At 53.1% G+C, this 19,908-nt stretch overlaps 2 protein-coding genes across 3 annotated transcripts; one reads left to right on the top strand and one right to left on the bottom strand.

Annotated features, from left to right (window-relative positions):
* Positions 1-591: 591 nt before the first annotated feature.
* Polr2c (RNA polymerase II subunit C) lies at positions 592-7,300 on the top strand. 2 transcript variants are annotated; one of them, XM_028770423.1, is made up of 9 exons: positions 592-777; positions 878-927; positions 3,288-3,356; positions 3,510-3,562; positions 5,010-5,138; positions 5,475-5,526; positions 5,892-6,060; positions 6,190-6,264; positions 6,845-7,300. In XM_028770423.1, the coding sequence occupies exons 1-9, from the start codon at positions 692-694 to the stop codon at positions 6,987-6,989; spliced, it is 828 nt and encodes a 275-aa protein (XP_028626256.1). In that variant the 5' UTR covers positions 592-691; the 3' UTR covers positions 6,990-7,300. The 2 variants fall into 2 exon arrangements, with proteins under 2 accessions (XP_028626256.1, XP_028626255.1); XM_028770422.1 differs by having other exon boundaries at positions 657-777; positions 5,475-5,547; positions 6,845-7,299.
* Positions 7,248-19,334, bottom strand: Dok4 (docking protein 4). Its single transcript, XM_028770421.1, has 9 exons — positions 19,164-19,334; positions 14,282-14,490; positions 10,750-10,857; positions 10,481-10,595; positions 10,097-10,216; positions 9,824-10,013; positions 9,016-9,154; positions 8,732-8,852; positions 7,248-8,639 (listed from the first exon to the last, which is right to left on the bottom strand). The coding sequence occupies exons 2-9, from the start codon at positions 14,345-14,347 to the stop codon at positions 8,521-8,523; spliced, it is 978 nt and encodes a 325-aa protein (XP_028626254.1). The 5' UTR covers positions 14,348-14,490; positions 19,164-19,334; the 3' UTR covers positions 7,248-8,520.
* Between the last annotated feature and the right edge of the window lie 574 nt (positions 19,335-19,908).

Here is a 19,908-nt window from a genome sequence, read left to right as displayed (position 1 = left end):
TCCCAGCACTTGGGAGGCAGAGGCAGGCGGATTTCTGAGTTCGAGGCCAGCCTGGTCTACAGAGTGAGTTCCAGGACAGTCCGGGCTGTAAAGAGAAACCCTGTCTCGAAAAACCAAAATAAATAAATAAATAAATACATACACACACACACACACACACACACATATGTGTGTGTGTGTGTGTGTGTTTTGCTTGCATGTAGGTTTGTGCACCATGTGAATGCCTGGTGCCCTCAGATATCAAGAGAGAGAGAGTTTCCTCAGAAACTGGGGCTAAAGATGTTGGTCGTCATGTGGGTGCTGGGAATACAATCCTAGTCTTCTGGAAGAGCAGCCAGTGCTCTTCTCTCCAACGCCAAATCTCCAGCCCCGTATGCACGTTTAACCAAGTCTCTATCAATCATTGCCTAATGAGTTATTTTTAGCAACTACAAATAACAACATTGGCGTGAATAACCCTGTACATGTAATTTTGTGCTGTATATCTTGGGGATTTCAAGAGCTATGTAGGACCTGTGCATTTTGGCGCCGGTGTGGTTAGAAAACACAGGCCAGGAGAGTTCCGGCCTCCGGTCAGCAGGTGGCGCTGCGCCCACGTCTAGCCGGAAGCGCCGGGTGCCCGGCCGACAAACGGCTGGTGGCCGCGCAGGCGCGCTGTGTGGCTGGCGCGGGAGACTGGCAGCGGGTCGCGATGCCGTACGCCAACCAGCCAACCGTGCGGATCACGGAACTCACCGAAGAGAACGTCAAGTTCATTATCGAGAACACGGACCTAGCGTAAGGCTGCGAGGGGAGAGGCGGGCGGCCGGGTCCTTGGGCTCCTGATCCCGCAGCTGTAGCTTCGGGGCCGCTCACACCGCCTGGCTTTCCTCCTTAGGGTGGCCAATTCCATTCGGAGGGTCTTCATCGCAGAGGTGCCCATAATAGGTAAGCGACCCTCCCTCGGAGCCCGTGTCGCCGGCCCTCCGCCCCGGGTAGGGGCTGAGAACACTGCGGTGCTGTAAGCTGGCCTGGGGCCGCCTAGGCCCGCCTTGGTGCGTGCCTTGCTCAGCTGCGGGGTTTCGAATAGTGTTTCTCCACCCAAAAGCAACAAAAATCAAGGCTAAGCACTAACAAACAGCTCAGGGCTGCAGCCTCCTCATCCGTAAGATGTAGACGCTAGGCGTCGTTAGCAGGTGATAGAGCGATTACCGAAGTAGTGTAGATGGTGATGCGCTTTTGCTTTTAAGTCGGGGTTCGCTACTGGATGGTGTCTTTTGAACATGTATGTTAATATTACAAAATAACGGACTTCGTTATTTTCAAATCTACACACAGTGTACTTGGTTTCTCCTGTCCTTTTCAGATAGTACCCTCCCTGCTATACTTTCTTGTCTTCTCCCCCATCTTCTTTAAAACATTTATTTACATGTATGTGTATATCTCTGGGCTGGAGAATACCGTAGTTCACGTGTGGAGGTCAGAGTACAGCTTGTGGGAGGGATTTCTCCTACCATGTGGGTCCCGGGGATTGAACTCGATAAGGCTTGACAACAAATAAGTATCTTTATCTGCCGGGCGGTGGTGGCGCACGCCTTTAGTCCCAGCACTTGGGAGGCAGAGGCAGGCGGATTTCTGAATTCGAGGCCAGCCTGGTCTACTGAGTGAGTTCCAGGGTAGCCAGGGCTATACAGAGAAACCCTGTCTCAAAAACCAAAACCAAAACAAAACAAAACAAAAAAATCTTTATCCTGCTAAACCATCTTTCAGGCCCTGAACTCTCCCTTAATTTAGAGAGAGAGAGAACGAACGAGAGAGAAAGAGAGAACGAGAGAGAGAGAGAAAGAAAACGAGAGAGAAAACGAGGAAAGAGTGAGAGAGAGATTCCACATGAGAGAGAACGTGTGTTTTAAGATTTTCTTTTACAAATGACATACTTTTGTTCTTTATGGTTGAAATGTGTGTGTGAGAGACAGAGACAGACAGCGGTTTTTTTGTATCCATTCTGGTGTCTTTTTTAAAATGAATTTTTTATTTCTGCTGCATGTGTAAATCATGTTAATTTCCAGGTAGAGACAAGACATGGATAAACATAACACAAGGCAAAAGATGACACCTATCTTCAGGAGAGTCTGAACAGTTTTGTTTTTTGTTTGTTTGTTTGTTTGTTTGTTTTGAGAGAGGAAGGAGGCCTAAAGAAGAGAGTGGAACATTTGTAGACATAGACACACAAGGGTTTTTGAGACTGGGAATTCCCACCAGGGGGTAGGGTAATGGGAATGATGGGAAGTAGATTAAGGTCATTCAGTGGGCTGCAGAAGTAAATCGTCAGGAAGCTCGGTCCTTGCTTGGGTTGATGAAGCACTGCAGGGAAGGGCAGGCTGGTCTTCCAACCTTTTTTCCTGGTGCCTATGACTGCTGTTTGAGAAATCAAACACCATTTGATTTCTGCACACCATTGTCTACATGCAGGTGTTTTCGTATGGGTGATTAGGTACATGTTTAAGTAAAGTGTCTGTATGCATACAGTCCTATATGCCTGGGAGGGATTGGGTTTTATTGTTAGTGAACTTTTCCTGTTGAAGCCATCCAGTGAATATCTGTTGATGGCAGGAACACTGAGATTCTAAGTGGGCTATCTGGTTACGTCATAAATGAGGTGTGGGTCATGAACTTGGGATGTTTTACTCTCCTGATGTTTTCCCTAACTATGAAATTTTTAAATTGTTTTTAACTTGTGTCTCTGTGTGTGGGAGTGTTTACAGGTGAATACAGGAGCTGAAGGTGGCCAGGGGTCTCAGATCCCCCTGGAGATGGAGTTACAGGGTTGTGAGCTGCCTGCCATGGGTGCCAGGAACCTCTTAACCTCTGAGCCACCTCTCCAACCCATGTTTCCCCCAACTTTTAGGTGCTCAAATAGCTTTTGTTCTTGAATTTGTATTGGCACAGGTAGCAAGTTTAAGGTACTCTTTAGAAAAGTATTCAACTCCCGAAATATCCCTAAGTGCTCCAAGTGAGGGTGTGTGTGTGTGTGTCTTACTAGCAAGGCCTATACCCAGTTCTCTGGGGCAGGAAGGTGTTATGTATGACAGATGGGGTTTGTTTTGTTTTGTTTTGTTTTGTTTTGTTTTGTTTGGCACAGTGTTTTCTCTTTGTAGCCCTGGCTGTCCTGGGACTCACTTTGTAGACCAGGCTTGCCTCTGCCTCCTAAGTGCTGGACACTGAGTGATTAGGGACAGTGCTGTAGGTCTGTAAATTAATCGAGTGACTAGTCCTCGCTCATCCTGTTTCATTGCCTCCTTTTTTAGCCATCGACTGGGTTCAGATTGATGCCAACTCCTCGGTCCTTCATGATGAATTCATTGCCCACAGGCTTGGTGAGTGCTGGTGCCGAGGTGGAAGGGATCAAAGTGAGAGGCTCCCTGTCCCGGCCTGTGTGGCTCCCTGTCCCTGCCTGGGTGACCTCCTTGAGGTTCTTGTGATGATTTGGCTGTTGGCTGTTCTGCAGAGCACTTTCCTGTCTCTTGCAGGTTTAATCCCCCTCACTAGTGATGACATTGTGGACAAGCTGCAGTACTCCCGGGTATGTGTGTTGGTGGGAAGGCTGGAGGCACGGGGAGGTAGGAGGGGGGGGGGTTGTTCTCCCTGGAATCTTTTTGGGTGTCTTCCTTCAAGCCGACTGTGGCATGGTCATTGTGGAGATGATGTCTTAGTAGTGTGGTCCTTGGTTCTGATGGAGTGTCAGATTGCTCTCAGCACATCCAGGCCTCATCAGTGAGCCTCACAAAAGGGAACACATGGGTGGGTGTGGTGGCAGTACATACCTTTAATCCCAGAGTTTGGGAAGCAGAAGCAGGCGGATCTGTGTGAGTTCCAGGACAACCAGGGCTGTAGAGAGAAACCCTATCTCAAAACAACAAAAAGGGTGGGGGAGCACGCCCATTTTTATGTCTGTCTCTGTGTATGTGCAGGTGGGCTAAGGTTAATAGAGGGCATCAGAGTCCCTGGAAACAGTTACAAGCAGTTGTGAGCTAACAGCTGAGCCATCTCCCCAGCCTCCCAATACCCTCCCGTCCATTTATTCTTTTTGGGTTTTTTTGTTTTTGTTTTTAAGAGTCTCACTATGTAGCCCTGGCTGGCCTTGAACTGAAATCTGCCTTCTCTTTCCTGAGTGCTGTGGTTATTAAAGGCACGTGTCCCCATGCCTGTTAGAAAAAATGTTAATAAAACATCCATTTATTTTATTTTTTTTCTCTGTAGTTACCAGATGTTAATGTTTTGCTACATTTGCCTTATTTTTCCGTAACCTTTTAGAAACTAAGTTGCAAGTGCTCATGTACTGTAATTCTCTATGTCTGGATGCCTGTATCCCACCATTTACAGGGTTATCTAGTAAGATATACTGTGTCTCAGAGCACACAAGACACCCACAAAGAAAGGCAAATATTGGTAATTAGGAAAGCTGGAAGGAAGGCATATGACAGGTGGTAGTCTGTCCTCTCTGGTTTTGAATATGGGTAAAATTGTCCATAAGAGATTTTGAAGTAAAGATTAGCTGGATATTGTGACACGTGCCTATAATCCTAGCACACGGGCAATAGTAGCAACAGGAGGCTCAGTAATTTTAAGTTTCATCTGCATACTAAATTCCAGGCCAGCCTGAGCTATAATGAGCGCTGGGGCCCTCTCTCCCCAAATAATCTAGAACTTGAAAGGTGTTTTTGTTTTGGGGGATGTTTTTTTGTTTGGTTGGTTGTTTTGTTGGTTGTTTTCCTGTTCTTCCCTTGTCTGTATTTTCAGTCATTCCTAAGCTGGTCTGCATAGACAGAACTGTATAGTCCCATACAACCTTAGTCCTCTGACTTGTCCTCTCTAGGCACTGCTGTATTAGCAGTGTGCCCCCTAGTGGTCACCTGTAGCAGTGGACGTGTAAAGGAAGTGTTGTTGCCCTTTTCACCAAGAAACTGGAAGGAGCTGGTTAGGAGAAGCAGAGTCCAGCCTACTCATTCCACCTGCCCTTGCTGCCTCAGGACTGCACGTGTGAAGAGTTCTGCCCTGAGTGTTCTGTGGAGTTCACGCTCGATGTGAGGTGCAATGAAGACCAGACGCGCCACGTCACCTCCCGAGATCTCATCTCCAACAGCCCCCGGGTTATTCCGGTTAGTGCCTTTGCTCTTCTCTGCCTGGCTCCAAGTGGGACAGGTTGGAGTGGATCTTTATGAAATAGATGCTAACCTACCCTGTGACCATCTATGTTAACTGCCACCTAGACATCCTGGTCCCGAGTTCCTGAACAGAGCAGTATTGGTGCCATGTTCCCTCTCTTCTTTAAAGACCCTTTTAAAGGCCACTGGGCTCTTTGGACAACTCTGCCATCTCCTCCTCAGCCTCCTTTCCCTGGCTTGAAAGATTATAGGCTGGATTTGCTGAGAGACACTTGCCAGAGGTAACTGACAGGTGAGAGGCTAATGTGTACTTGTTTGGGCTTCCTACAGGTGACATCCCGGAACCGAGATAATGACCCTAATGACTATGTGGAGCAGGATGGTAAGGGGGTGAGGCAGAATGGTAAGGGGGTAAGGCAGGATGGTAAGGGGGTGGGGCAGGATGGTAAGGGGGTGGGGCAGGATGGTAAGGGGGCGGGGGAAGGATGGTAAGGGGGCGGGGAAGGATGGTAAGGGGGCGGGGGAAGGATGGTAAGGGGGCGGGGGAAGGATGGTAAGGGGGTGGGGCAGGCAAGCTGGTGGTCAGAGGATACAGAGATCAGATGTACTCCTTTGAGTTGCCTGGTCTCTTTCATTCGTCTTTGGAACCTTTTGCCAAGATGTGGGTTGTCTTCATGCAGCACTGCAGGTCACAAGTTGGAGAACTTACCTCTTTTGCCCTTGGCTCACTCTCACCTCTCCCTGCAGACATCCTCATTGTCAAGCTGAGGAAGGGGCAGGAGCTCAGACTTCGAGCCTATGCCAAGAAGGGCTTTGGCAAGGAACATGCCAAGTGGAACCCTACTGCAGGAGTAGCCTTTGAATACGATCCAGACAACGCACTTAGGCATACAGTTTATCCCAAGCCTGAGGAGTGGTATGTTCTTCGGGGGGCGGAGGGGTAGGGGTGTAGCAATGGCTGTGGTGAGAAATAGGTAGGTAGGTCCTCTGAGAGCCTGGCTAAAGGCAGAAGTAACAAGTGTGCTTCACCTGTGCTTGCCCTCAGGCCAAAGAGTGAGTATTCCGAGCTGGATGAGGATGAGTCCCAAGCTCCCTACGACCCCAACGGCAAGCCAGAGAGGTAAGACCCCAGTCCTGCTTGGGACTGTAATTGTAAATATAGGCGTGGGAGGCTGTTAGGCAGTCACACACCCAAGCTCACCACACCACACCCCATCCCCCATTGCCCCCCTTATCCCCGCCGTGTGATAGGAGAGCTAACTGCCAAACTCACATACATGTCTTGAGTTGCTCTTCATTCTTCTCCAGTCACTGTGAGGAAAGGGGCCTTTTTATTGCCCCATGCTGTTTCTGGCCTTCCTGTTTAGGCTCAAGCCAGAGCAAAACTGACCATAGTCCTCCCCTGAAGTGCTGAAGGGCTGTAGCCAGCGTCGTGTTTGGTTTTTTCCTGCTGTCTCCAGTGTAGACATGCACAGACAGAGTCACTGTAGGGTTTTTACAACAATGCCCTCTTGAAGTAGCTGTAGCTTCCTGGAGGAACGGCGAAATGGATCTGGACCACTCTGCATAAGAGTTTTAGGGAAGTCAGCCCTGATCAAGGGCCTCATAGGAACGGAATCAAATCTCACAGAACGGAAGGGAAGTCTGCTGAAGCCCTAGCTTCCCCTCACAAGAGCTCTCACCCTACTCATGTCTCTCAGGTTTTACTACAACGTGGAGTCGTGTGGCTCACTGCGCCCTGAAACCATTGTCCTGTCAGCCCTGTCTGGGCTAAAGAAGAAGCTGAGTGATTTACAGACTCAGTTAAGCCATGAGATCCAGAGTGACGTGCTCACCATAAACTAGCCCAGCTTGCCTGCCACAGAAGACTAGGGTCAAGGAGACTCGATGTCAGGCCTTGGGAGCTCTTCTGGTTTCTGGGACTGCACTTGCTCAAGCTGCCCCTGGAAGGTCATTGGAGAGATTGCCAGGGGTTCTACTGGTGTTAGACAAGGCAGTTCTTATTAGGCGGTTAGCATCCCTGGCCCTACTGTAGTGGTTTTCCGGCAGCCTGTGACCACGCACCACCACAGAAAAGAAGGAATATTTATTGATCAACAGTAGTTGTCTTTTTAAAAGTTTTTATTTTTGGCAATAAAGAGCACAACATAATCTCCTTCATGCGTCATCGTGCCACCGACTGAGCCATTTCTGCCCCCCTCCCAAGCGTCTGGGCCCATTTCTTGTACAAATGAGCTGACCTCTGGGTGGTCATTTCCTGGGTCACAGTCAAGAGTTGGGCTGGCTGTGCCACCTCCCTGGCTCTAGGGCCTCCCTGGGAGGGGGCCCCTTATCATTCTGCCACACATGTGAACAGTGGTTATTTACAAGGTCTGTTGCCACAAATCAGAACCCTAAAGTATTAAAAAACAAACACGCAACAAAAGGTTTGATGTGAATAGAAAGATAGCCCTTCTGCACGGTAGTCAATAAATACCAGCACTAGAAAATCAATTGCTTTAATTGCATTTCAGCAGGGAGCCTCAGCACCGTGTGGGGAGATGGGAAGGTCTTAGTTTTGGAATCTGGCCTGGGGTGGCTGGCCCAAGGCAAGGGACTCCCCCTGCTGGAGCACTATACCCCTGGTCAGTAAAAGGGGGCAGCAAGATGCTCCCCACAGCAGTCCTGCTGCAGCCCTCTGGGCTGGCCCCCGCCATCCTCTACTGCTGAGGTAAGGGGAGCCTCACCCGCCCGAAGACATCTTCAGCCTACTGAGCAGGAAGGAGCCAGTGCAGAAAGTGCATTTAAAAACCAGATGCCACCTCTGCTTAAAATTCCCAAGTGCAAGGCTGCCACATGGTACAGTGAAGTCCAGGACTCTTCCTGTGTCACTGTAGGCCCAGATGACAGAAGCTACCTGCTCTCGTGGCCCTTGGGCTTCTGAGGAAGAGCCAGCACACAGCACCAGTCTGATTGTCCCCTCCTCTGACCCTGGCAGCTCAAGCCATCTTGGCAGCAGGAGAGTTGTATCACTGAGGATAGGCACTGCCACCCTCAGACTCAGAAACAGCCTTGACCATACCTGGTCGTGGAATTAAAAATGGGTTGTGTTGGTGGGGAGGGATAGAGGGAAGCCTCGTTTATACAGAATATGTTATAAGCCATATATATTAAAACCATTAACAGTGTATAGTCCCATGGTGGCTCTTAGCCCCTCATGCTCAGGTGGTGTGGCCAGCCATGTGCTGAGGTCCAGCCTCACCCTTGAGGGCAAGGAGGGACAGCTTGCTCTCCTGGCTCTTAGCCACCAACCAGCTCCTTGAGGCTGTCCATGGGCTGTTGCACTGAGCCTTCCAACAGGTGGCCCAGCAGTCATGAGTTCCTGCCAGTCTAGCTGTCACTGGGAAGGGGACTTGGTCTCACTGCTGTCCTCCTGGTTGGACTTTGGCTTAAGCAGGATGAATCTGTTCAGGAGGTCTGTTTCTGAGCTGGCCTGGGCTGCCCCATATCCTTCACCTGTGGACAGAGAGATGCAGGCAATTTGATTCCAACAGCAAAGGGCCTTGCCCAGGAAGCCTCCATAGGGACAGGCCCCAGCGACGACTCACCATAGCTGGAGGCTTCGGCAATGTTCTGAGAACCTGTGATATGGTGCCAGTACGCACTGCGGGGCAGCATGGCCGTGGGTGTGCAGGGATAGGAGTAGTGCTCACTGCCCTTATTCAGCAGCTGTGACACAGAGAAGAGGTCCCATCTGTTACTTCTGGGGACACTGCTGCTGGCCCAAGGTCCTGCCCGACTCACCTGCAACATGCTGGTGGAGAGGTAGCATGTCTGCCCCACCTCCCAGTGCCCTGGAGCTACAGCCACCGCCTCACCCTCACCACCTCACCCTCACGTTCTTCTCCATTTCCAGCAGGACCCGCTTGTGCTGCTCAGCGATGGCCAGGGTGGCACTGTGAACCCGCTGGTAAATCTGCTCCCCTTCCTGTGTCTGAAAGGTATAGAGTCCTTCCCCAGCGTCGCACATCCTAAGGACACAGGTAGCAAGGAGGGCAGGGTGTCAGGAATTCCACTCTGTGTGTGCATGTCTGTCATATGTGCGCATGCGTGCTGCATGCAAGATCTAAATGCCAGCTGTGGTTGTACCACGGTCTTCAGGGAGAGGATGGCCATGGTCTGGGGACTTGGCCACAGTACCCATGGGCTAGCAGTAATTATCACATACCCAGTGGAGGTTTGAAAGCTTCCCAGAAATTAACCTATTCATTTTCCTCTACATTTTACCATAGAGGAACCTAAAGCATCCAGGAAAATAGTCGCTCAGCTAAGGATACGTAGAGGGTGGTGGGGTCCCAACAAGGGCCTTCCCTAGCTATACCGTCATTCTGTCAGGCTAGATGCTTTTTTACCCCCCTATAGGAAACTAGTAACTGAGGCCACAATCACAAAGCCAAGAAGTGTCACTGCTGGCAGTGACTGAGCCAGGGAGCTGGGCTTTGGAAAACAGCCTCGCTTGACCTGCCTGGTATCAGCTAATTACTTCTTCCGGCCTTGAGTTCCTCATCTGTAAAATTGAAGCATTACATTACATCCCCCCTGGGTTGCCACGCTGATGAAAGAACGTGCTCGATGGCCACACAGAGAGCAGTCTCCATAACGGCCGTAGTGGGACAGGATGGTAAGAAAGAGGGTACTACCTGCCCGCCTCAAAGGTAAAGCGTGTGGCATCTCGGCCGTAACGGCGCAAAGAGCAGAGGGGCCACGAGACGAGCTTCACGCGGGGGTTGTGTATGTCCCAGAGGTAGATGTTCTCATGAGTGATCTGCAGCTTGCACTCGCCATACACGTCCAGGTTGGGGCAGGGTAACAGGAAGACATTGAAGCGATCTGCAGCAGCAGCGGGGTGACAGCTGAGCTCACTGAGGGCTCCGCCTTCCCCATCCCCACTTTGAGACCCATACCAGCCTCACCTGTCTGTTCACACTGTACTCCAGGGGCCAGGAGGTCAGGCTCTCCCAGACTGATGTCGTTGAGTCGTGATCCCAGACATTCCACTGACAGTGTCTTGTACCACTCCTCTGCCTCCAGCTCTAGAGAAAAATGGCACTTCATAGTTGTACCAGCTCAGAGTCCCCAGGAGCCCACCCAGTCTGCCCTGGCTTGACTCACCATGGCACCTTGCAGGGAGGCCTTGCTGTCTGCTTGCCCACCTCTGTCTGGGACCTATTCCACTAAGGGAGGGCACAGCTCTCCCACCCTTCCTGCAAGGGTTGGCCCTGCTCTGGTACCCGCTGCCCGGACCACTGACAGTGACCAGAGGAGAGCAGATGGAGCCTGCAACCCTGGGGCCTCACCTGAGTCACAAGTGAAGGTTCGAGCGGAGTCGTCGGTGAATATGATGGCCACCGCCTGCCTCTTGGTCTCCTTGGGGAGCCGTGTGACACACTTGACGTTGCTGATCTCAGTCACCTGGAGGGACATCCCAAGAGATTTAGCCAGGCCGGGGCACTTCACCCTACCTCCTATAGCAGGGTTCCCCAGGAAGGTACTCTCAGACCTCAGGACTCAGCGAGTGAGTCATCTTTGCTCACAGGTTGGGGGATCTAGGGCCCAGGCCCCTAACCTTGGGGCAGCCTCGGAGGCACACAGACTTCTCATCGGGATACTTCTCCAGCCGCTGGGGTCCCTTGCTGGAAGATTTCCGGAACACCAGCCAGCACCTCCGGTAAATCTGTGGGTCAAGAAGTTGACGGTCGGACTGTTGCTGGATCACGATCCCCAACAATGCTGCCCTGAAGTTATCCCAGCCTCCTAGACCCTAGCTTAGAGAAAACCTTAGGATGGTAGCTACAGGAGAGCAGAGCAGCCACCAGAGGGGCAGCCCTACCCAAATGGCCAAGGTGGGTGTCGAGCTATTCGGTGATATTTCACAAATGAAAGGAGCATTTGTGGAATGCTTCCTTTCCATACGTGAGGAGCTGGCACTATTCAGTATTGGGGTCACTCCTGAAGGCAGTTCCATTGTTGCCTCCATTTCAGAGACTAGTGGGCTATGAAGAAGGCCAGTAGGAAGGACCTAACAAGTGGTGGGTCTGCTGTTAAGACAGGCTTTCCAGAGACACACCCATTACCAAAGGACAGACCACTCTGGCATACATGGGGTCTCCCAGGGACAAGAAGTGGCCCCTTGTACCCAGCTAGAATGTACATCATCCTTGCCCTGCTCTTGGGCCCAGGCAAGGCTCTGGTGTAAGGGGAGTCACTCTTGCCCCCCAAGGATTTCCCTCAGCACTTAATCAACAGTGTGCCACAAGGGGTTCCCAAGGGGACCAGAGGCCCACAGAGGCTAAGGGGGCAGAGCTATGAGCCAGCTGTGCCTGCACAGCACAGTGCCTTCCCTATGGTATCTTGCCTGTCCCAACCACTTAGTACCCTGTGTTCTATGCCGCTGAGATTCTCCAGAGCTTTGTAAACTCCTGAAGAGGGGACCCTTCTCCAGAGACAAATTGGCCTATCGGACACCATGAAAAGCTGTCCTAGCACCTCCATAAACTGCCCCTCTGACCTCTTGCAGAGCCTCTCCCTCCTACCCCAAGGCTCTCTTGGATTTCCCAGCTCCTGCCAGCAAGCTTCAAGTCTGTTTCCCAGACATCCCTGTGCCATTGTCAGTGCAAACAGGAGGGTCCTAAAGAGGGCCTGGGCTGAGCAGTGGAAGGAAGGAGGCCACTGGGCCATAGTCACTAGCCAGCCCAGCTACCTTCTCTGCGTATGCCAAAGGTGCACCAGGCCTTTGGCAAGCAGGTCACAGAGCAAAATGACCTAGACAGTCTCTCTGTCTCTGGAATTCCCTAAAGCTGGGTCACTTGTAGCTCCTGTTTGGGGCCCTGGGAAACATGTCTGCCCCTGCACCTCTATGGCCACTGGGCTACAGTCCTAAAGGGCTGGCAGTCAGCTATTTCTGCCTGTGCCAAAGGTGCACCAGGCCTTTGGCAAACAGATCACAGAACAAAATGGACTTAGGCTTGTCCCTGGAAGTCTCTAGAGCTGGGCGACTTTTAGGTCCTGTCTGGGACCCTGGGAAGTATGTCTGTCCCTACACCTCTGTCCCTAGCTCAGCCCTGATCTGTCCACATGAGCCTTTTTAAAGTGGAGGCCATGTATACCGTATTTTCCCACCCTTTGCTGATACCAGCTAGCAATTTCTGACAGCTATGGATATGAGCATATGAAGGACAGAGTGGACAGACGGATGGATGAATGGATAGATAACTGAATGGGTGGGAGCTGCCCAAGCACCTCACCCCACCCCAGCAGACAGCAACATGGGAGGCCTGGGGGCCTGAGCATCCTGGTTGCCTGGTTACAGGATACACACTCACACAACCCCAGGGAGCCATGAACTCAAGAGCTCTCCTCAGTTCTCACAGGTCTTTGATCAGCTCTTCCTAAGCACTCTGCCAGGCTCTGCTGAGGGAGGGAGGCCCTGGCAGGTAGGAAGGGAGGGTGGGCGCCATCCCTTTTCCATTTCGTTCAGCACACCCCCCACCCCTGATCCCTGGAGACTGAGATAAGATACTGCCTGAGGCAACTGCAAAGCTTAGCCCCTCACAGGATGGCAGTGTAAGCTCGGGTCTGTGGAGAGTAGAACTCCCTGGACACAGTGGACACGAGTCTGGGCCAGGCCACACCCCACCTTCCAGTTCTTTCCCTGGTCTGTTCACCCCTCTACTTGGGGTCTGGGAATCTTCCTGTAACAGGACTGACACTGACCCCACAGTATTGCCCTGTAGCCAGTGCTTTCCTGGTAAGCCCTGCCCTGGACAGAGCTCTGCTAGCCCCTGGGGACTTGCCGGATCTAAGCTTGGGGATAAGGGACGGCAGCAGGAATGAGGTCCCCACTCCCTGGGCCTCTTTGCCTGGCCCTAGCCTTGCTCTTTGTTCTGTCTTGGAAAGAGCAGAGTCTTTAGCAGGCTTGGGCCAGCAAGACTCAGAACACTCAGCAGCCCTGCCTCGATCCACTGATGGCCCAGCTGAGGGCACTGGACTGCTGGCCCTTGCCTGGACACAAGACAGCCCAAGGGCCCCCGAAAGCCAGGAGGAACAAGAATCACCCCCACTCCAAGGTAGCCCTGAGTACGACAAATGACCCTTGGGCATCTCCTCACCCGCAGGCTAGACCAGGAAGCCTTGAACCTAACCCATCAAGGTAGCAGGGAGGGACAGGAGTCTTGGGTAAAACAGACTTGGGTCACCTGTCACCAAGGCTTTCTTTCCTGCTGAGAAGAGCCCCCTTCATTGGAGGTAGGGGATAGCAAGGGAACAGAGGTTTCAAAGGGAACCTGGGGCCCTACAAATGCCTCTGGGGGATTTTCCTCAGCTGGACACCTGCGTGGGATGGTGAGAAGGGGTAAAGTGCCCCTCCAAGCCCCAGCTCAGGGCCACCACCACCAACTCCCAGGAAAGCAGCCTGTCCCAGAGTAAGGGCCATTCTACCCACCTATGGCGTGGGGAGGGGGGGGTCGGCCCCTCAGCCTCTCTGGCCTCAGTCCCTCATGTCCCTACCCCTACCTCCCAACAAGCAACTCTTCTTCCCAAACAATTCTTTAACACCCAAAGCAACCACCTAAAATATTATGAGTGCAGGCTGTGAACACATTGAGACTCCGGTGTGTGGTAGGGTGGGGGGGAGGGTCACTTTAAAGAAAAGAGGACAGGAGAGGTGGGGGGGGTGAGGCAAGGGAGGGAAAGAAAAGGGGGTGGGGAGCAAGGGGAGGAGGCCCAGGAGCCAAAGCTGCTCTCCACTCTTGACAGCCTCACTTTCTAGTCAGTCCCGCTACCCGGTGGTGGCTGCCACCTCCGCTGCTGCCAGCGCCTCAGCCGCTGTGGCCACAACTTCAACAATAGCAGGGATGCCTCTGCCAGCCTGTCAGCTACCACTACTGGTCCAGTGGCTGGGATGCCAGCCAGCCCAGCTGGGGCAAGAGATGCAGTAGACAGAGGCTGGCTAGCCACATGCCAGCCAGCCAGTGTTGAGACGCCTCAAACCACAGTCACACAGTACCCAGTGCTGGCGGGCAGCATGTCCCCACACACCGTGCCTCCAGACCCGTCCTCAGGACTGTTTATTGACAAGGGCCCCCGCCAGGGCGGCTCACCCCGAGCTTCCTGCTCTTCATCTTCACATAGCCTTGCTTGACGATGTCGTTGAAATTGGTCGCCATGGTTGCCCCACTGTCTTTTGGGTGCCGGCTGGGCTGAGTCTGGGAGGGGTGCCCAGGTGGCTTGGTGTCCCCTGATCACCTGTTTAGGACACTCCTCACCTCCCTCGTCTCAGCATTGTTCTAGCAGATTCTTCGCCCAGCTCCTGCCAGAAACCCAAATGACGGGGAGATTAGAGCCAGTGACATCTTTCTCTCCCCCTAGCTGTCTCGTTCTTTTTTTCCTTCCTCTTCCCACACTCCTCCCTCCCTCTGCCTGCCCGCCCTTCCTCCTTCCCTTCCTCCCCACCCCAGGACGGCAGAACCATTCAGGAAAAGCGAGGTGGAGGCAGAGCAGAAAAATGGTCCAGCCCAGTCCCCTCCCTCAAGGCTGGGGCTGGCAGTTAACCCCTTCCTGGGATGGCTGGCTCCCGTTCTGCTTGCTGTGGTGGTGAAGGCAAAAGAGAAGGAAGGAAGGTAGTGGCCTTTGGAGTAACCTGTCCCTTCAGCTTGGTGGCATCTGGCCATCCTCTTACAACTTCAGGGCAGACTTAGAGCAACTTGCCAGAGTACCCCCCACCCCCAGTACTTCCAGGAAATGGTCAGGGAGTCAGGAGATAGCCCAGATAGGGTTCTGTATCTACAAAAGCCTACACTTCCAGCCCACCACATTATACCTGGTTCTCTCCAGCCTGATAAGGCTGTGAGTCACCAGCTCAAACATTCAGACCTTGCTCCTGGCCCCTGGACTCTTGGGCAGCTCTTCTGGGTACTGGCGTTTCCTGGGCAGGAGGGCAGAGTCCAAGGGGTGGGGCTCTGGAAAAGTCTGAGGAGTGTGTGGGACTGTGGGCTGTGGCCTCTGAGGAAGTAGACATTTACCCTGGCCTTGGAGCTAGAAGGAGTAGGGCAGCCTGAGGGTGGGGACACAGTCCCAACAAGACACTTGGTCTGGCCAAGCCAAGCAGAGATATGTTCTGAGCATGGGCAGGCTTTAATTATAGGAAAGATGACCCAGGCCTGGGATGTAGCCTAAGCAATTCATGGAAAAAATGGGAATAGCAGGGGGAGAATTAGGCTCAGTTAACACAGACCCAGGCAATCTCAGTCTTCATATTATACACAGGAAAAGAAAATAGCCCAGAGAGAGTGAGCCACCAGACTTAGGTCACACAGCAAGCCCAGGACACAACCAAAGGCAAATGAGAAGTTCCCTGTGTGGAACACTGTCCTGTAGCCCCCTTTGGCTTTCTGCCACCACCTAAGCTTTCTCTACCATGATGCCACAGTAGTCAGGGTTATGCTCCCCACAAGACTCCCCACATCTCCAGGATCACTGGGTGGCAATGCAGTAGCATTTTGGGGTCAGCTAGACATCTGTTCTGCCAGAATGGGGCCCTAGGGCAGGCACACATCTCAGTCTGCCAGCAGCTTGGTATTAATTAATCTCCTAGAGGCCTGTCTATTGAGTCCCTAACAAGGAACAGATGGGACTCCATTGGGCACAGGCAAACAAGAGGTGGGGCATAGGGGGTTACCTCTCTCTTCTGTGTAGTGACAGTCCCCTTAGCCCTTCACATTTTCTCTCCCAGCTCCCATGTCCAGGACGTTCCCATAGCCAGCGCTCTGCCTCTTCCAGGTCTAATCTCGTCACCAGCCCTGTCACACCTGGGCTCTGGCAGCTGAGAGGGGTCAGTTTTCCCAGCTCTGTCTCTACCACCTGCCTTTGGGGTTGTGTTGTCCCCAGGACAAGTTCTGGCTCCATGGAGCTCCCTCCTAAGATGACTAGCAAGCTGGCCACTGGTGGTTGGTTGGTCGGTCCCCAACACTGAAGGCCAGTTTCCCAACCTGCCCCTGGGTTCTTTTAAGGTGGCCCAAGCACCAAGGAATGCAGCTCTAGCAGGCTGTGTAGTCCCTCAGTTTTCACAGTTTTTTTTTTTTTTTTTTGAGAGGGGAGGATGTTTTGTTTTTCTCTAAAGGATCCAGGTAGAATGTGATGATATACCTATAATCCCAACACTGGGAGTGGGGGGGTTAAAGTTCAATGCCAGTCGTTCTACTTTAAGTGAGGTCGTGAAGCCAGGAGGTAGCTACATGCTTCAGACCCTCCTGCCCAGTCCAGGCCATAAGCCCATTACAAATCCGTCTCCATAAACCCGGTGCAGGCCACTTCTTACTGGCTCCATCATCCCTCTGTACAAACCCATGGCCACTATGGTTTCAGAGCTTCCTGCTGTGTGTCCAAAGAACACCCAGCCCTAAAACCACTGAAAAGGAATATTTGGCTTGCCTTCTCTGGCCTCTGGTCTCATCCCGTCCCCAGGTAGCTTGCTGAGGCAAATACTGACCCAGTCCCAAAATGGGGCGTAAAGAGTTGAAAGGAGAGCATTAAGAGAGGGATCCATGGATTTAACAGGCAACAGGGACCCGTGCCCACCTGCTTCTCCTGCCAACCGGGACTATGAGATTTTAAACAGAAAGCAATTCTCTAACCTGCTCCAAGGCCTCCCCCCCCAACCAAGGCCCAATAGCCAATAAGTAAGGGCAGCTAAAAAGTTCCTGCCCATCCAAGGCCACCACTAGCCTCTCACAGGCCTGCAGAGGGACAGATCCCTCCAAATGTGTGGCACCCTCAGTTTTGGGCATGAAGCCCTTGAGTACTGAATACTAAAAGAGCAAGATGGTTTTCCAGTAGCCATTCTCATGGTTCTAGGGGTAAGCCCCCCCCCCCCCCCCCCCTCCTCTGTTATCAGTGTGGCTGGCTATTCCTGGAAGGGCAGTAGCTGCCCTGGCCCAGGCCACTACAAACAGCCAGGCTGGACGATGCACTGCTGCCCTCCCCAGCAAGTAGGGAGGATGAAGGAGGCGTTCTGGGGCCCTCCCTACCCACCTGCCCCATAGGCGGCATTGATTGCTCCCTCCCAGAATCCTGCCTGGAGGCCTTGGCTCTAGAATAAACACCACTCACTTAGGCTCCTCTGCCAGTGGCAGAGCCTGAGTCCTGCCTGCCTGGCCAGGCTGCCCCACCCCTGACAGATCTGATCTTATCAGGGCTGCAAATCAGCCCTACCTGGACGCTATCTCCCCCTCCTCTGTTTTCACTTCACAGCAGAGGTTTGATTGCAGGTGGGTTGTCTCCTGCAGGGAGGACTTTCTCCATTGTCTACCAGCTGCCCCTGTGTGGTTGCTATATGGGACCAGCAGGGTGCGCTTCCGTAGATCCCTAAGGTCTGGTCCCAGGAGAGCCACAGTACCGAAGTAGGCAGGAGGACATAAGCGGTCTGAACACTCATGGTGCCCAGGAATGTGGTCCAATGCCTCACACCACTGCTTTCCGTTCTCCCCTGGTACCCTGCCACCTCTCAGAACTCATAAAAGCCTTCTCAGGGAAGTTCGCTGCACTTGCTTTTGCCTCAAACTGAACTCCCTCCCATGGTCTCAAGTATATTCCACTGCCTCATTCGGATCTCGGCTGAAAGTCTGCCTCCTCCTTCAGGCCCTCCTGACACCCTGGCCTCGCTAATTAGCTGTCTCTCAACATCCAGTGTTGCAGTCTGTCACATATCACTATGAGATTTGATGTTCTGGTTCCTTCATCTGTCACTTGGATATGTAAAGACACCTACAATGACAGCCCCCAAGCCCCTTCTAGCTAGCTATAGCTCCGTGTCAGTGACCAGGAAACTGATAAAGGACAGAGTGAGTGCCCAATCTAGGGAGGGACACTAATTATATCTAGGATTGTCCCCATCCTGTCTCCCCGCACCACCATTATCAGCTCTGCTTCCAGAGCGTGTGAGCAGCAGCAGGCTCCCACTTCTCTGCATCTCCGTGCCAACTGGCAAGACCAGCAAAGTCCAAGAGATCAGGAGAACTAGTCGGGTCCATGATCCACAATCTGGTTCAAAGTTGCCTCAGGGGACTTGTGCTGCTGCTGACACTGTCTAAGCCTGGCTAGGGGCCCCACCTTGGCTGGGGTTGTTGGATGAGGTCACATCCAGCCTGTTGCCCTGCCCAGGAATACCCAGCACCCAGGCACAGAGGCAAGCAACAGAGCGAGAGGGACACGGCTCCTGGGACCTACCTGGGATGCCTACACAGCAGCCTGCATTTCTCTGAAAAGGGTCAGCAAAGAATGTGCAGGAAGCATAGTCCCTGGCGGCTGTTGGAATGTGCTGGAGCTGACACCCGGCCCCTGGCTGCCCTGTCTTATCAAAGCCCTCCACCCCAGCCCTCCATCCAAGTGTCTGGCAACTGTTCTGCTCCCACCGCTCCACGCAGGCAGACTGCACAGAACCTCCGTTTGCCTAAGACTTCGCTCGCGTCCTTTTGCCATGACAGATTATCAGCTGTCTCCAAAAAAAAAAAGGTGTACAGATTCCCAGAGCCAGGGAAGAAAGGTTTTAGGGCAGGAGGCTGGTGGCCCGGAGGACTGCAGTGAATAAGAAAGCCACTTGCAGGTCGGGTAGGCAGTAGAAGGAAAGTGTCTCTTGGAATTTAGGGAGCAGGAAGGCGAGGAAAGCTGCTTCCGGGAAGAGACTCAGGGAGCCAGGGATCTGGGTTTCTCTGATGGGATACACGGGGAATGCAGTTGAGGTACGGCTCAGACCTGGGCTTCCCAGAGATGGGAGCTGGGTAAGGACGGCTCAGGGAGTTTCAGGGTCCCGCTGGCTTCGAGAGGCGCGTCTGAGTCCTCCTCCCTTAAAGTAGAACGCTCCCATAGCTGGGAGAGCCCGCAGGTTCCGGAGGTGACCAAGGACGCCCCAGGATGAGAGTTGCGGGAGTCTCACGGCTCGGTGAGGCCTAGGGACCCCCCCTCTCTGTTTCGCACTCCCCTATTTACCTAGGCGCTGAGGCCCGGGCCGGGGCGCTGGCTCCACGGGACGCGGGGCAGGCTCATGTCCGCAGCCCGGCGGGGAAGGTAGGGTGGCGACGCGCAGCTCGGGTTGTAGACTGGAGTGAAGCGCAGCCCCCAGCTCCGGATCCAGCAGAGACTCGGGAGGTAGCCGGTTCTGCTGATCCGCGACGCCACGCCCCTTGAGGCCACGCCCCGCGCCGCCCTGGCGCCGCGCCACGCCCCACAGTCACGCCCCCGCCCATCCCTGGCGTCGTGCCACGCCCCTTCTCGGAGCCACGCCTCACCCGGGAGATCCACCCCGTCCCCGAGTCCCCGCCAATGTCTTATTACTAGGACAGAAGTTTCTGCCTGGCAGCCTAGCCCTCTGCTCACTAGTAGTACCCACCTCAGTCGCACCAGCTCCTCCCTGAGCTCCAAAACTCAAGCCCACGTTGCCTCGCATCTGCTGGAGGCGGAACCCTATATCAACTCCCAGTCTTTGAACCTCACCTCCCAACTTCAAGAGTCAATACCCTGCTAGACATACATATCCTTTGCTACCATCCAGGCCTGCCCAGTACCTGCTCCACCTCTCCAGTCGCACACTCAGCTGCACTCACCCGTCTCCCCCTTTCTAGTTTTCATTTACATCACACTTTAGTTTACTTTCATTTATTTATTTGAGTTTTTGAGACGAGGCTCCGTGTGTGTGTGTGTGTGTGTGTGTGTGTGTGTGTGTGTGTGTGTGTGG

Source organism: Grammomys surdaster, unplaced genomic scaffold (assembly GCF_004785775.1).
Source record: "Grammomys surdaster isolate TR1022 unplaced genomic scaffold, NIH_TR_1.0 201, whole genome shotgun sequence".
Classification (NCBI taxonomy): Eukaryota; Metazoa; Chordata; class Mammalia; order Rodentia; family Muridae; genus Grammomys; species Grammomys surdaster.
This window is presented reverse-complemented; position numbering and strand designations above follow the sequence as displayed.